The sequence below is a fragment of the Pseudorca crassidens genome, chromosome 18, assembly GCF_039906515.1.
Source record: "Pseudorca crassidens isolate mPseCra1 chromosome 18, mPseCra1.hap1, whole genome shotgun sequence".
Lineage (NCBI taxonomy): Eukaryota > Metazoa > Chordata > Mammalia > Artiodactyla > Delphinidae > Pseudorca > Pseudorca crassidens.
This window is the reverse complement of record NC_090313.1, coordinates 33141982-33159364: the sequence shown is the minus strand read 5'-3', so window position 1 is coordinate 33159364 and position 17383 is coordinate 33141982. Positions and strand designations below refer to the sequence as shown.

Here is a 17383-nt window from a genome sequence, read left to right as displayed (position 1 = left end):
TTAGTGTATAGGAATGCCAGAGATTTGTGTGCATTAATTTTGTATCCTGCTACTTTACCAGATTCATTGATTAGTTCTAGTAGTTTTCTGGTAGCATCTTTAGGATTCTCTATGTATAGTATCATGTCATCTGCAAACAGTGACAGCTTTACTTCTTCTTTTCCAATTTGGATTCCTTTTATTTCCTTTTCTTCTGTGATTGCTGTGTCTAAAACTTCCCAAACTATGTTGAATAATAGTGGTGAGAGTGGGCAACCTGTCTTGTTCCTGATCTTAGTGGAAATGGTTTCAGTTTTTCACCATTGAGGACGATGTTGGCTGTGGGTTTGTCATATATGGCCTTTATTATGTTGAGGAAAGTTCCCTCTATGCCTACTTTCTGCAGGGTTTTTATCATAAATGGGTATTGAATTTTGTCGAAAGCTTTCTCTGCATCGATTGAGATGATCATATGTTTTTTCTCCTTCAATTTGTTAATATGGTGTATCACATTGATTGATTTGCGTATATTGAAGAATCCTTGCACTCCTGGGATAAACCCCACTTGATCGTGGTGTATGATCCATCCTTTTAATATGCTGTTGGATTCTGTTTGCTAGTATTTTGTTGAGGATTTTTGTATCTTTGTTCATTAGTGATATTGGCCTGTAGTTTTCTTTCTTTGTGACATCTTTGTCTGGTTTTGGTATCAGGGTGATGGTGGCCTCGTAGAATGCGTTTGGGAGCGTTCCTCCCTCTGCTATGTTTTGGAAGAGTTTGAGAAGGATAGGTGTTAGCTCTTCTCTAAGTGTTTGGTAGAATTCGCCTGTGAAGCCATCTGGTCCTGGGCTTTTGTCATGACATCTTTTTTTTTTTTTTTTGCGGTACGCGGGCCTATCACTGTTGTGGCCTCTCCTGTTGCAGAGCACAGGTCCAGACGCACAGGCTCAGCGGCCACGGCTTACGGGCCCAGCCGCTCCACGGTATGTGGGATCTTCCCAGACCAGGGCACGAACCCGTGTCCCCTGCATTGGCAGGTGGACTCTCAACCACTGTGCCACCGGGGAAGCCCTGTCATGCCGTCTTAAAATCAAATGCAAATGGACAGTTTTATGTTTTGTCCGGGAAGAAGAATCTGAAGGTAGAAGAGATTAATTCAGATGCTTTTCCTGTATGTAAGGTTGCCATATAAACAGCCTGTGTAAGTCCCTTTTTGTTCCAACTGGAAAAAATATGTTCACTTTTATTGACCAAAAATATTTTTACATGGGGGCAGAAGGAGGAGAATGGGTTGCTTAGTTGTACTTGCTAAGCTCTGCTGACAACCCTGTTTTTTCACTGTTTATCTTTAGTAAATTTCAGGTTCTGAGGCATTTGTGATGTTTATTCAGGCTAACACATGCTCTTGGCATTGCCAAATTCTGATTTGTTCCTGTTAGAATTTTAAGGGTTCCTGAAGTTTTTCTCATTTTTCTCACATTTTCCTTCCACTTTTCAAGGATCTATTTTGATTTGACCTATTGGTACCATGAAATTGGTCTTCTAGTAGGAAGGAAATATATTCCTTCCTGTACAGAAATCTGATGATATTGTATGTTTTGTACTGGGGTTTTCAGTAAATCCTTTTATTGGAGAAATCATCAAGAACTTAACTCTTTAAGTTTCTTGTTTGAATGTGATAATTTAAGTGATATCTCCCAGTTGTTTTTCCACAAAAGTTCTGGTTTATGCCTATTTCTGTAGCGTAATTATTAATAGCACCCCTTTCACTCTAAGACGTGCCTAAGTTAAAAAATATATTATTTGGACACTAGTGATAATACTACGAAACTCACTTTTCTTTTGCATTTTACGTAGGATTGATAAGGTTTCTTTTCCTTTTTCTGCCATCTTTCCTCTCAATCCACCCCACACACACAAATATAGGATGGATGGGGAGAGATCAATGTGTGTTATGGAGATGGAGTTAGTAAGAAACAACATGAAAGAATTATGAAAAAATTTTGGGAATCAAATGTTAGCTTTCTTTTTTTTTTTTTTTTATTTTTTTTTTGTGGTACCCGGGCTTCTCACTGTTGTGGCTTCTCCCGTTGCGGAGCACAGGCTCCGGACACGCAGGCTCAGCAGCCATGGCTCACGGGCCTAGCCGCTCCGCGGCATGTGGGATCTTCCCGGACCAGGGCACGAACCCGTGTCCCCTGCATCGGCAGGCGGACTCTTCAGCCACTGCGCCACCAGGGAAGCCCAAAATGTTCGCTTTCTAAAAAGCATTTCTAGGGATTAGATATTTGAATTTTTATATTTTAAAACATTTGTTATAATGTTGGCCAACTCCCAGCATCTTTCTCTGTTATGATTACATTTGATTATATACTCGGTTTGGACTTCTAAAAGTTTAGCTCCATTAGCTTGTTCACGCTGTCAATTTTTATAGTTTGTCTTTTGAAGAACATTTGAATTCCTGCTATTTGTTCTGTAATTGTATTTCTGTTACATTTTCTAATGCATTTAACATTTTTAAATGGATAGTTTATTAGTTATATGGCAGTTATGGTTTTATCTGTGACAGGAATCAATCCATCTAGTGTTTTATCAAACCAGTCTGAGTTTCAAAGAGCATGGGCCAGAAAAACAAGTGTATAATATATTCACAATTCTTCCAAGAATTGTTTTTGATTTAACATCTATTTTTGTTAGGAGATAATCATGTAATATAAATCTCATAATGACAGAATTTCCCAAGGAGAAGATTTCTGTGAAACAAGGGGACTCTTCAGAGAGGCAGCCTAGTATGATGGAGAGCATAGACTCTAGCACCATATGGTTTTGGTTCAAATTTGGGCTCCATAGCTTACTTGCCACGTGACTGTTATAGGCAAATACTTAACTTCTCTGTGTTTCAGTCTTCTTCATAAAATGGAGATAATGATACAACCTACACTTTTTGCAGTTGTCATGAAGATTAAATGAGTTATTATATGGGCTTCCCTGGTGGTGCAGTGGTTGAGAGTCTGCCTGCCGATGCAGGGGACGCGGGTTCGTGCCCTGGTCCGGGAAGATCCCACATGCCGCGGAGCTGCTGGGCTCGTGAGCCATGGCCTCTGAGCCTGCGTGTCCGGAGCCTGTGCTCCTCAACGGGAGAGGCCACAACAGTGAGAGGCCCGTGTACTGCAAAAAAAAAAAAAAAAAAAGAGTTATTATGTGTACACTGCCTAGCAAAGTTCCTAGCACAGGGTGAGTACTCTGTGTTTGCTATTACTGTTATTGTCAGTGGAAGAATCGCTCAGTTTCTTTTTCTCAAACTTAATTTGAAACATTAAAAGTCAATTAATAATATTAAAGGAAGTATTTCTAATCTTTATGTTAAAAGGAATTGTGCTGCTTCTTACTGAAGTATGCAGGTTGTGACAGGATGTGGAAGACATGTTACCTGATAAGAACCGTTTACAGGGACTTCCCCAGTGGCACAGTGGCTAAGAATCCACCTGCCAGCGCAGGGCACACAGGTTCGAGCCCTGGTCCAGGAAGATCCCACATGCTGCGGAGCAACTAAGCTCATGCGCCACAACTACTGAGCCTGAGCTCTAGAACCCGCAAGCCACAGCTACTAAAGCCCACGCACCTAGAGCCCGTGCTCCTCAACAAGAGAAGCTACTGCAATGAGAAGCCCGCGCACCTCAACGAAGACCCAACGCAGCCAAAAATAAATGAACAAATAAATACATTTATATAAAAAAAAAAAAAAGAACAGTTTACACGGAAATCTTACCAGCAAGCACCTATGAGAGGATCTACTGGTAGAAACTTCAGCTTCTAGCATTTTCTCCCATTCATTTCAGTTTTTCTCTTTTTGAATTACCTTTATTTATTGGTCCTTCAAGCCCCAACTTACACGTCTTCCCATCATTCACTCATCTGTTCCTCCAGTTAAAAATAATCAACTCCTCTTCTTTGTGGCCATAGAATTTTGTTCATGCCTAAATATAGCACTAATTATAGTTAACCGGATGGTGTAGATTGTAGCATGGTGAATGCCCTGGTATCTTCTAATGACACCTCCTTTCATAAGCCCTAATGTTTGTTTATTCTGGGTTTTATTTCTTTCTCTGTTTCTTCCTTTCTTTCTTCCCTCCCTCCCTCCCTTCTTTCTTTCTTTCTTTCTTTTTCTTCTTTCTTCCTTTCTTTCCTCCTTTCCCCCTTCTTTCCATCCTTCCTTTCTTTCTTTTTTCTTTCTCTTCCAGTTTTGAAATACAATTGACACACAGCACTGTATAGTTTCAGGCATCCAGCGTAATGATTTGACTTACATACATCATGAAGTGATGACCACAAGAAGTTTAGCAAACATCCATCATCTCACAGAGATACAAAATTAAAGAAATAGAAAAATTTTTGCCTCACAATGAGAACTTTTAAGATTTACTCTCTTAACACCTTTCGTATGTAACATACAACAGTGTTCATTGTTTTCATCATGTTGTGTGTGACATCCCTAGTAGTTATTTACCTTATAACTGGAAGTGTGTACCTTTTGACCCCCTTCATCCAATTCCCCCTCCCCCCATCCCCACCTCTGGTAACCACAGATCTGATCTTTATTTCTGAGTTTGTTTGTTTGTTTCTGAGGTACAATGACCTACAATACTATGTTAGTTCCTGTTCCACAGCATAGTGATTCCATAGTTCTATACATTTCAAAATGATCACCATGGTAAGTCTAATTACCATATTTGCTTTTATTTCTGTTGCCCATTTTTGCAGTAAAGAAAATATATATAGTTAGGGACTGAAGCTTTGCCATCTACCAGCTAAGCATTCATGATTAATTAGTACTGTAAATGTATCTACTTGGAATTTTGCAACTGAAATAACTTATAGAATAATAAGGCTATAGTATTTGAGAAATGAAAGTTGTGACCAATTTTGGATGGTTTACTGACTAAAATATATAGATTCTCTAGGAATGAAAAATATATAAATGTTTAATATACTTTGAGAACTTCATTCTATCTATAAAATTAAAAATTTCATGTTTCAGTTAATTTGAGAATAGTAGAATATTTCTGAAGGTCTTTGCAGTCAGGATGATATCAGAAAATAATGACTTGCTATTTTGTGATATCTAACTTAAAATGTACCTGCACTTAGATAATAGTGTACAAAAGTTATTTTCTTTTTAATAAGAGTTATCTATATTCCAGTTTTTTTAAATTATTTTATTTCTGGCTCATAAGCTATTTTACTGATGAATCTCTATTGGCTGACATATTCTAAGTTTTAAAATTGTTGTTAGCATCACCATACAAAAGATGACTTTGAGCACTGCCACAGCAAGTATGACCACTAAATATTTCTACCTAATAGTTATTAGATAGATTTACTCAAACTGTGTGGATTTTCATGGCTCCCTACTGACATTCTCCATCAGTAATAAAAACCAAATCTAATATCCAATCCAGTTCTTTATGGGAGATAGGTTGATGTGATGTAAAAAACACTTACATTGGAGTAAGACATAGCTGGGCTCAAATTATGGCTTTAACACTTCAGCTGTGTGACTTGGGCCTAGAGATTTAAGCCCTCTAAACTTCAGTTTATTCAGCTGTAAAGCAGCTTAGAAAGTATAACATCAAGGATTTGTAGGGATTAAGTGAGCACAATCATTTATGTTATACTCCAAATTTATTTATGTTATAACTGTTAGAGAAGAGGCTTTTCAAAAAAAATTAAGTGACTCTGAAAGAAGAGTTACTGTTGGTATTTTTCTTGATTCAAACTTCCACTTTGATTAAAAAACAAACAGGATTTGATCTTTGAGGGCCCATATCTGTCTGTATCAGTCCTAATTACTCACTATTGTTACCTTCCACCTTTTGGACATTCCCCTTAACTGTCACTCAATGTATCGTTCTGTCAATTTCAGTTCCTGCTGTCATCAGCACTGTAAGTGGATGACTCATAGTCTGACCTCATACTTCCTTGAGCCCTGCATGAGTATTGACCTTCATCTCAGCTCTTTCATATAGCTACTCTAATGTCACACCTTGCATCTTATGAACTAAAATTCCAGGGCTGAAGACACTACTCTACCTCTGAATCACTGTTCTCTGACAGCAATCTCTAGTTTTCCATCTTGCCTGTACAACCACTTCCACTTAATCTGTTAGTTATCTTATCAGGACTTCAAGTCCTTTGTCCCTTACTTTCTCCTAATCTCAGTCCTTTTGTGTTCCCTTCTCTTTCCTTCCTCTCCATGTGAGACCCAGGGTCTATCAGTTTAGCTGTTCTCCTGCTTTTGTCCCAAACTTCATTTCCATTTGGATTCCTGTGATCTCTATATCCCTCATTATAACATTTTATATTGCATTTATTAACTTCTCAAAACCTCAGCTCTCTTGTGGATAATATGTTGGTAATTATACCTACCTCATTAGATTGTGGTAAGAATTAAATGAGTTGCTATAAATACAGACTGTTTACCCTACCTTCCCTTCGACCCTTGTGGAGAATAATTGTGGAGAAAGGTAACATGACATTTAGAGAGTAGACCATGTTTGTACTTACACTGCTGTGTGCTGCTAGAGAAACTCACCAAGCCAGGCACATTTGTATAATATACACTGTGGGACACCAGCCCTTAGGGTGTCCCTGAGATTATCAGTTAGTCCAATTCCAAGCAAGCCCATTTATGAGTCTTTAAAAGATGGATACTTGTGTAGTCGGAATAACTGAAGTGTACATTTACACTTTAGAAACCTCCGAGAAGCAAGGGATAATGCTGTGGCTGAAAAGGACCGAGCAGTGATGGCTGAGAAGAATGCTCTAGAAAAACATGATCAGCTCTTAGACAGGTAAGCATCCTGAAAATAGAAATGTTAAGACTCTTCGATTTTTGTTCCTGTTACTCTTTCTTTTAGAATATATTTTTTTAATAGAAGTTTAATTTTCATTTCAGTTGAAGTGTAATTTACATGTGATAATTTACATATGTAATAATTGCATATATTGAAACAAGATAGAGAAGAGTTTCCTTATACCCCTTTGGTCAGTCTGAACTACCACCCATCAAGAGGCAAACACTTTGTGATTTCTCTCACCATAGCTTAGCTTGTTCTTCATGGACTAAAAATAAATGGAATTGTACAGTATGTACCCTTTTGTGTCTAGCTTCTTTCACTCAACATTATATGTTTTCATCCATTTTATGTTGTATCAGAAGTTCATTTCTTACTGTTGCTGGGCATAAATATACCACAGTTTGTTTATTCATTCACTTGTCAATGGACGTTTAGTTTGTTTTCAGTTTGGCGCTATCATGAATAAAGCTGCTATGAAAATTTTTATACAAGTCTTTTTGTGGGTATATGTTTCTGTTTCTCTTGGGTAAATACCTAGGAGTGGAACTGCTAATCATCGAGTAGATGAATGTTTTACTCTAAAAGAACCTGCCGGACATCTCCAAGGTGATTGTACCATTGTATACTCCCCAGTTTATTTTTCAAAAACCTATATTTTCTGTTTCATGTCTGTTGGAGGGAGGGGAAGAGAGTAATTTGTCTTTAATCAATAGAAAATATATTTAATAACCTAGTTAAAAGGAAAATCACTGATGAGTATTAAAGTAAATATCGTTACCTCATCAAACAATGTATTTTAGTGGTTCAACTACATGCAGAGTAAAGAGAGTGGTTACCTTTTTTTTTTAACTTTTTATTTTGAAACACTTTCAGACAGAAAAGTTGCTAAAATAGTACAGAAAAGTTTTCATGTACCTTTCACATACTGGTAAACTTTGAAAATAAACTTTGAAGATAATCTCAGTGGGTCTTTAATTGTTAAATGAAGATTAATTTGTGGTTTAAGCAATACATGGAACTAATAATTCAAGCAAGTTTTCACATAATTAAACTATTGCTAATCCTCTAGAATGTCAAAATCTTTTAGAATGGTCCAAATTGTTATACTTCTGAATTCACATCAACCTTATAAACTTGACTCATGGAGAAATTCTAATAAATGTAACAATGAAGAAATCTTTTCTATAATGTGAAAGTATGTCTAATTCTAAAGATCTTAATATAAAATTAAACATTTATAAACCAGCTGCTTTTATTAGCGTGCTGTTGCAACCTATCTTAAAATTATCTTTTATTATGTATAATCCTTCTGTTTATAAATCTATATCATGTCCACTAAAGATTTACTTAGCTCCTTGTTGTTGTTTTTGAATGTGATATATTTAGTAATGGCTCTAGAATAATATTTATGGACCAACTAACAAGCTTTAAAAGAAAGAGTAAGTAAACCAGAACTTATATTCACGCAAAATTTCATAACTTGCTAACCTGGTATGTGGTTGTGAGTTTGGAGAGAGAAGGATAGTAAATGTGGCCTTAAAATTGGCTGCTTATACTAAGCTCTGTAATGTCCTACACTCTGAATCTAAAATCCTTCTTATCCTACTTGTTCACACACTAGCAACTGGGTAGTTATCCTGAAAGCCATGCGATACTTTAATATCTTCTGAATTACAGAGAATTCAGTCATTTAATGTTTGTAAAGCACATTAGAACAGTGTCTTGCACATAGTAGTTCTACAGAAATTATTGGTATTATAGAAAAATTTGCTGAGTTAATTCTGCTTTAACTAATGGAATTTTTGCTCTTAATTCCTTGAAGTGATAGTAAAACTTTTCTTATTTGGAGCCTAATTTTCATCCAACCTTAAAAAATTAGGACAGTTTTAAAATCAGGACAAAGAAGGAAAAAAAGAAAATGTTTCTAGACACACTAGAAATAACCTATGAGCAGCAAATAGTGTTAGTGCTCAGAACTTTAAAGCACATTATAGGACCAAGGATTTATTGAAAAAATGAGAATAATGTCTGGAATCTAAAACTCAAAATAAGCTTGGACTTTAATAAAATGCCTAAAACAGCTAAATGTACTTATCTGTTTTTTGAGCTACAATATTAAAGTAAAGGGGAAAATCCCCATGCTTAGGGTTATAATGTTGCTAGATGATTTCAAAAAAGTAAGATTCTAGATATCCTCACAATTTAATTTTTCCTTAATTACTCTATAAACTTATTACAATTCATGTCAATAATTTCAAAAGACTTTTAGTGAAACTTGACCAACTGACTCTAAGATTCTTTTTCAGAATCGCTGTGGCTATGCTTGTGCCTACTCTTGTACGTTTACTCTTCCACATGAATTTTTGTAGTTATATTTTTCATGTTAATACCTTTCATCCGTCCAGAGTTCATTTGGGGGTATGGTGTAGATAGAGAACGAATTTTATTTTATCTTGCTCACTATTAAGTTAACTGTACATTTAATGGCATCCAAATAAAAATACCAGCAAGATTTTTTTCTGCTTAATCTACACTCTAACTTTCTCTTGTGTTGGGTGGTATGGGAGTAGCACAGGCCTTTTGGGATCCTGGAAAGGGTAAGTGAGTTAGGGATGTATTTGGATTAAGTGGTTTTCAGTCACTTCTGTTTACAGTTAAATTATTGCTAGCCATTTCTGAGTATCAGTGGCTTCCAGGAATATTCTTATTACCCACTGTGCAACATAGGTTGTGAGAGATAGGAATGTGTCTCGGGTACCCATTACTGGAACCAGGGATTATTGACCTTCTTTCTTGGTGGAGGGATAAGCAAGATGCAATCATTTATCCTTTATTTGGAGGGGAAGCCCTGGCAGTCCTCTGACCAGTGGATACTTAAACTTCTTACTGATGTGGTGGCTTCTCAAATCTTCATAGGGTTTTTTTTCCCCAGCTTTATTAAGGTGTAATTGACAAATTAAATTGTAAGGTATTGAAAGTGTACAATGTGATGATTTGATATACACATACATTGTGAAAGGGTTCTCCCCTCATGGAGTTAATTGACACATCCACCACCTCACATATTTACCTTTTTTTTTTTGGTGGGAACATTTATGGATTTAAGGTCTCATAACAAATTTCAATTATACGCTACAGTGTTATCAACTGTTGTCACTGTGTTATACATTAGATCCTCAAACATTATTCATCTTACAGCAGGATTTTTTTTAACCAGACGTATCAAATCTATGGTTCATATGAAAAAATTAAAGATATTTCTTAAATAGTAAGACTTGAAAGTCGAAATTACTCCTTGATCCATGGGCTGCAGAATCGATGTGTCAGCAGGCATGAAAACAACATTCATCTCATTGTACATCTATCCTCAGAGCTGTTGGTTAACTAAACATATTGTCATTGAGCAGTAATATTTTAAAAGGAATCTTTTTTGTTTTTTGAGCAGTAGGTCTCAACAGTGGGCTTAAAGTATTCAGTAAAACCATGTTGTAAACAGATGTGCTGTCATCCAGGCTTTGTTGTTCCACTTATAGAACACAAGTAGAGTAGATTTAGCACAATTCTTAGGGCCCTAGGATTTTCAGAATGGTAAATGAACATTGGCATAAACTTAAAGTTACCAGCTTCATTAGCCCCTAACAAGAGAGTCAGACTGTCCTTTGAAGATTTGAAACCAGGCATTGACTTCTCCTCTCTAGCTATGAAAGTCCTAGATGGCATCTTCTTCCAACAGAAGGCTGTTCCATCTACATTGATAACTTGTTTACTGTAGGCATCTTCATTAATTATCTTAGCTAGATCTTGTGGATAACTTGTTACAGCTTCTACATCATCACTTGCTGCTTCACCTTGTGTTTAAGTTTTATGTTATGGAGATGACTTCTTTCCTTAAATTTCATGATCCCATGAACCAGCCTCTTCAAGGTTCAAACTTTGCTTCTGCAGCTTCCTTACCTCTCTTAGCTTTCAAAAAATTGAAGAGACTTAGGGCCTTTCTCTGGATTAGGCCTGGCTTCAGGGAGCGTTGTGGCTGGTTTGGTCTTCTATCCAGACCACTAAAACTTGCTTCATATCAGCAGTAAGGCTGTTTTGCTTTCTTCAATCCTGTGTTCACTGGAGTAGCACTTTTAATTTCCTTCAAGAACTTTTCCTTTGCATCCACAACTTGGCTAACTGTTAAGCACAAGAGGCCTAGCTTTCAGGCTATATTGACTTTCAACGTGCCTTCCTCGCTAAGCTTAATCATTTCTAGCTTTTGATTTAAAATGAGAAATGTGTGACACTTCTTTTCACTTAAACACTTTGGAGGCCATTGTAGGGGTACCGGTTGGCCTAATTTCAGTATTGTTGTGTCTCAGGGAATAGGGAGGCCCAAGGAGAGAGAGAGAGCCTGGGAAGATAGGCAGGGAATCTGTACATGACCTTAAATGCCAAGCTATGCAGTCTGGATGCCATTCTGTTGAATGACATGATCAGAGTTCTGTTTTAGAACAATTACCCGAGAAGAATGAGGAATGAAAGTAATACTAAACTGATAACAGGAAGATAGTTCAGAGAACATTATAAATAGTTTGCTATCTTATATAGGCATGGTTCATGGCGCCCCCAAACAATTACATTAGTAACATGAAAAATCACTGATCCCAGATCACCATAATAAATATAATAATAATGAAGTTTGAAATATTGTGAGAATTGCCAAAATATGACACAGATACTAAGTGAGCAAATGTTGGGAAAATGGCACTGATAGACGTGCTTGATGCCACAAACCTTCAATTTGTAAAAAAATGCAGCATGTGCGCAGTTCAATAAAGCAAAAGCACAATAAAAGGAGGTATGTCTGTATAGGCTTGGAAGATTTTAATGTGGAGATACTATTCTACAGTAATGGAAGTTATATCTAGAATGTGATTTGTGATTATCTTATTTATAGAATCATGCTGGGTCTGGGCACCGAAGCTCTAAACCAAAGGTCTTAAGAGGAAAATGACCAAACATATTCAAAAGATTAGAAAATGTCCTATAGTGTCAGGTTATAACTGTCTACAGATATTTGAAGTGTACTTTTCTCATGTGGTCAGGCCTAAAGTAGTAGAATTGGGACCACTGTGTATACCTTACAAAAAAGGGTAAAGATAAACTTTCTAATAGGGATTTTCAAAATGCCTTGGCATCAAGTATATTCTTCATCATTAGAAGTGTGCAGGCATCAGCTGGCCAGGCATTCAGTAGGATTGTGTTTGTAAGCATCGAAGTATCAAGTGGGTAGCTTGATGAGTCTAAAGTCCCTTTTGATTCTGAAATTATCCGTAACAACAGCTCAAAAGAGTTGATACAATGGTGAACCCAAGCTGTTTTTGAGTGTATTTTTTTAATCTCTGCAGTTCACTTTTCCTGTTTTTTGTTTGTTTCAAAATAAAAATCTAGTATTTAGGACTATTATTTGAAAAAAACACTATATATTTTTTAAATATCCACTGGATTTTTAAAAAAATATTTATTTATTTGGCTGCATCGGGTCTTAGTTGCGGCACATGGGACCTTTTAGTTGCAGCATGCGGAATCTTTAGTTGCAGCATGTGGGGTCTTTAGTTGCAGCATGTGGGATCTAGTTCCCCAACCAGGGATCGAACCCATGCCCACAGCATTGGGAGTGCATTGGGAGTGCAGAGTCCTAGCCACTGGACCACCAGGGAAGTCCCTCCACTGAATTTTTTTTGGGTATAGATTGCCTAAGAATATTTTGGGCATATCATGTATATTTTTTGTATATACTGAAACCCAAGGAAAAGTATTATTTTATTTTTCAGAGGTTGAGTTTTTAATACTCAGGTGTGTGATTCTGGTTTCCTTTGTGTCAAAATCAGAATAAACAGATGTATTTCAATCTTTACATGCATTGTGATTTCTGTGAATCATGCTTAAGTAAAGTCCAAGACATGTCTATACACAATTTTCTAGTCAGGTATAACTAATCTCAACTTTTTCATTTTGTTGAAAGTTTTACTTTATCAAATGCTTCATTTAATGATCAAACAACCTGTGTTATTATAAAGAGAAATGTAAGGAAGTAGTATGCCACTTTCAAACATGAATGAAAAAGGCTTTTTGCTGAAGGATTTTAATTTTCTACAAAAAATGGACTTTTCTCAGGCATATAAAAGACCTGTGTATGTCCCAATTCAAGTCCAACAATTCATTTAATAGTAAGTAACAAATACCCAGCTTTCATGAACAGGAACAGTTATTACCTCTTATTCTGTTGCTTTGAATCTCTGTAAGCACTCTGAGGATTCTTTCTGCCACAAAGGGGAAATTTTTAAACTCAATCAGTGTGACTAGAATAAATTTGAATACACTGTTACATCTGTGGGATCCTACAGAAGAGACCTATGTTTGAATCTAAAGTGTTAGCTTGTAATCCAGAATTAATTTTAATAGCTTTTTTTTTCAGTTATAGTTGTTTTAATTTTTTTTTAAACTATGGTTTGATGTATTCGGAATAGTTTTTTCAGTTTGTTAAGTATTTTTAAATGAATATTACTTAAATTATGCTTTCATAATATTTAAATTATGTTTTCAATCCCTACAACTTCTCTGGTAATAATAGAATTTTGTCCTCATTTTTTCTCTTAGAAGACCAAAGTAAGGGGGAATAGATCTAGTGAGTAGATTGAGTTTATGTTATACTGGGCTAGTTTAAAGCTTGATATAGCAGCCAGCTGTCCTAAATTTCCATTCAGTGCTTTATCCCCCAGAGTAGAACAGTTCTGACATGCTTTTATTCTACCTTTCGTCATATTCTTATACTGTTTTATCTTCGTTTATCCGGTTTTTTAATCTTGCCTTGCTTCTTCAGCAGGCAAGTAAATGTTTGTGTCATTTTCAATATAAACTTAATGGGATAAAGGATGTTGAGATTTGAAATAAAAGCTATAGTATTGTACTTAAACTTTGTTTACTTAATAAATTCTGTGATAATTTTATTCATATTATTCTTAGTTTTCATGGTTACGTAAAGTAATTCACATCATAATTGTTATTTGAATGCAGAAATTCTTGATTCTCAGTCCTATATTGTTATTCTTTTGACATACCTCTTTATGAAAGAAAAAATATACCATAAATTCGTGCTTCTTAAATAATTTTTAGTATTTGATTTTTTTCTTTGAAAATTTGCAAAATACTCTAATTATAAGCTACTCTAATGATTTTTCAGAGTTTATAAAATTATCTTTTGTTACTTGATTTCTCTTATTCTTTAAAATGTTCTATTTGCCTATTGGTTTGTTTCATTTATATTGAAATAGTCTAGCCCCATGTTCTCAAATTTCTCTTGGCTTTTAAGCCACTGTTCCATCTGACATATATTTGTCCACTTATATAGGATATCTCAAGCTGGTCTCATTACATCCTAAGTTACCGCAATTGACTCTATTCCTTTCCTAATAAAGGCTTTGGAAATAGTAGTACATAATGTAGTATACATGAGAGCATTAAGAAATTTATTACTGAGGTGAAAAATATCTGTTCCTTCTCAGTCTAGACACAAACCTTTGAAAGGAACCGATAAGAAACACCCATATTCAGATCACAACGTATGGATTTTGTTTTATCCACCTCTCATCTATCTTCCTTTTTCTTTATTAGGTATTGGTCTGATCTGACATTCCTTGCCCCACCAGAAACAATGGCCCAGGGTGTCCTTTAACCATTCATGGATAATTTGTTGCTTATAATTGGGCTTACATGGCACTGCTAGTTCTGAAGTGATACACCTATTCTCCTCCACTTCAAAAGAATGTATCTTTTTTTTTTTTGCCACATCTTATTTAATTATGAATAAATTCAGAGATGTGTGTTGTATTTATAATTGAACCATTCTGCATTCATGTTCTCAAACATAATATAAACTTAAGTCTCTAATATTCCCATTATTTTCCAGATGGGAAAGAAAAACCTCATGAAACTTGGAAAATAAATTTTTTGCAAAAGAATGTATCTTGAATATTTTTGTGCAGCGAGTCAAAATACACACATACGCAAAGCAATTAGATATTGTTTTCTGTCAGTCTTTTTTTCTCAAAGAAGGACTGGTGGCTTCTGTGGCCAAAAAGGATATTTACTCTATATCAGGAGAATTAATGATGGATGCCAATATTGTTAACCTGCAAGTCCATGGGGTAGAACATCTTTATACAGTAATAGACTAGAGTTATCAGCATATTTTGTTGTTTAGGTGGAACAATTGAGGTAGAGAAGGCTGTTTTCATACCTACCGATTTAAACCTCTTCTCTCCTCAATCCTGAATAACTCTCAATGGCCGTCACTCTCAGGAGATCAATTCACTGTTGATCTTATAAAATCAAAGCTGTGCTCCAGCATTCTATCTTGGTCCTTACTCTTTTTTAACTTCTTATTTCAAATTTCATGTGTGCACAAAAGCTACAAGAATGATGCAAAGAATTCTTTTATATCTTTTATCTAAATTCACCCCTTTTTAACATTTTGCTACATTTGTTTTATCATTTTTATTCTCTCTCTCTTTCTCTTTCTCTCCCCTCACCCCACACATTATTTTTTTTCTGAATAGTTTAGTAGACTGAATGCATCATATACTCTTGCCTCTTCAAGGTTTATTTTCTAGGAATAAGAATATTCTCTTATATAACCACAGTACACTTATCAAATTCAGGACAACATTGATAATAATACTTTTATCCATTTTTGTCAGTTGTCTGAATGATATCTTTTTATAACAGTTTTTTTTCTGGCACAGCATCCCGTCCAGAATTATGTTCTGCTTTTAGTTATCACGCCTCTTCAGTCTCTTTTAATCTGAAACAGTTCTTCAGTTTTTCTTTTCTATTTTGTTTTCATGACATTTGATTATTTTTATGTTGGATCATATACACATATATGTCTCTTCCTTCTGGGATCTCTCCTTCTCAGCTTTAACTGTCACTTTAGGGAATGATCAACAGTGTTTTTAAACTCAAACCATACCTTTCCTTGTGTTTTGTAAACTTGTATTTCCAGCTACGTGATTGGCATTTTTATCTCAGTGTTTTTCTGGGACTTTAAACTCAGTATTTGTGAAACAAACTCAGCTTCCTCTCACATTTACCCTTCCCAAGACAGAACGTGGCTTCAGCTGACTTCAAGTCAGTAAACTATACTGCCATTTTTAAGTCATTTCTGTTTGAACTTTCATAATAATAATCCTTTCCTCTTGCTCCTGTGTGTAGGTTTGTCAAATTTCATAGCTTCTCCCCCTATAGTATCTCTAAAATCCTCTGCACTCCTGCTGGCAGTCATCCTGGGTCAGCTTCTCGTTACTTCTTGACTGGGGTCATGCTGTAATTGTGTACGATAACCTCTCAATTCGTTGCTCCATCTTTCCCCCTCGCTTAATCCTCTTGCTCAGACCTTTTCTTCCTGCCATAGTTTTGCATCCTAACATCATCATTTGCCAAGACACTTGAACAAGAAAGCTGGTGGTTCACAACTACTTTTTTTTCCTCACTCTCCTTCCCATTTATTCAACCAACAGGTTGTTTATTGATAACTGCCATGTGCCATTTGCTGTGCTAGATGTTGATGTACATAAATAAATCAATAAATGGGAGGTTGCCCCTGCTGAGAGTCAATTGAGGTAAATGGAAAATAAGCAAACAGATTCATAATTGTTATAATTATGTGTTTTCATGATTGCTATGAACTAGATTGTGTGAGGAGGAATAATAGCTCCAGCAGGGTATATCATGATAGGATAGTCCAGAAAGGCCTCTCTGAACACTTAAACTAAACAAATATCATGTTCTTTCTAATTCCTAAATACATCTAATCTTTTCCCACCTCTTAATCCCAGGTGCCACTGCTTTAGTCAAGTCTTTCTTTTCTCTTGCCTGAACTATTTATAATAGTCTCTGAACTATCTCGCCGCTTTCAGTTTAGTCCTATTTTCATCACTTATTCTTCCAGGGTAATTGTTCTAAAACTCAGAACCCTAATTATGTCATTCAGCAGAATGGCGTCCATACAGCACACAGCTTAGCTCTTAGGGTCATTCACAAACTTCTGGCCTATCTTCCCAGTTGCAGATATTTCTTTTGATTCTCTGCCATTTACTCAAGACAAACGGATCTCTTCAAGTTCTGTAAGTGTTTATATGGGTTCTTTGCTAGGAATGACCTTTTCTCTTCCCTTGCTCATGTATCTTACCATTCATCTACTAGGTAGATACCCATTCATTTGGTAAGAATGAAATCCATGATCATGTCTTCTATGCATACCTTAACTTCCTGTCAGAAAAGCTGAAGTCTCTTCTCTCTGTTTTCTAGCATTATATTATAATTGTGTGTTTGTTTACAAGTCTTTCCTCTGAAGTATTGGGGGTTTTTTTGAGGTCAGAGATTTCCTCTTCCCCATTTTTGCTTCTCTAGTAAGGTAAGGCCTCTAGTCAGTGTCTTTGATGTAAGTAATTCTCAACAAATATCAATTTCAGTTGATTAGAGCTTACCATGTTCATTTTGACTTACAA

The 17383-nt window shown here is 35.9% G+C and overlaps 1 protein-coding gene across 3 annotated transcripts in view; it reads left to right on the top strand.

Annotated features, from left to right (window-relative positions):
- Positions 1–17383, top strand: part of PIBF1 (progesterone immunomodulatory binding factor 1) — a 212723-nt gene that overhangs the window by 66151 nt on the left and 129189 nt on the right. For all 3 annotated transcript variants that reach the window (XR_010937036.1, XM_067713708.1, XM_067713710.1), the window contains exon 10: positions 6732–6830. Coding sequence is in view for 2 of the 3 variants with exons in the window: in XM_067713708.1 (XP_067569809.1) it covers positions 6732–6830 (99 nt within the window). In the remaining variant the exon portion in view is untranslated. The remainder of the gene's footprint in view (positions 1–6731; positions 6831–17383) is intronic.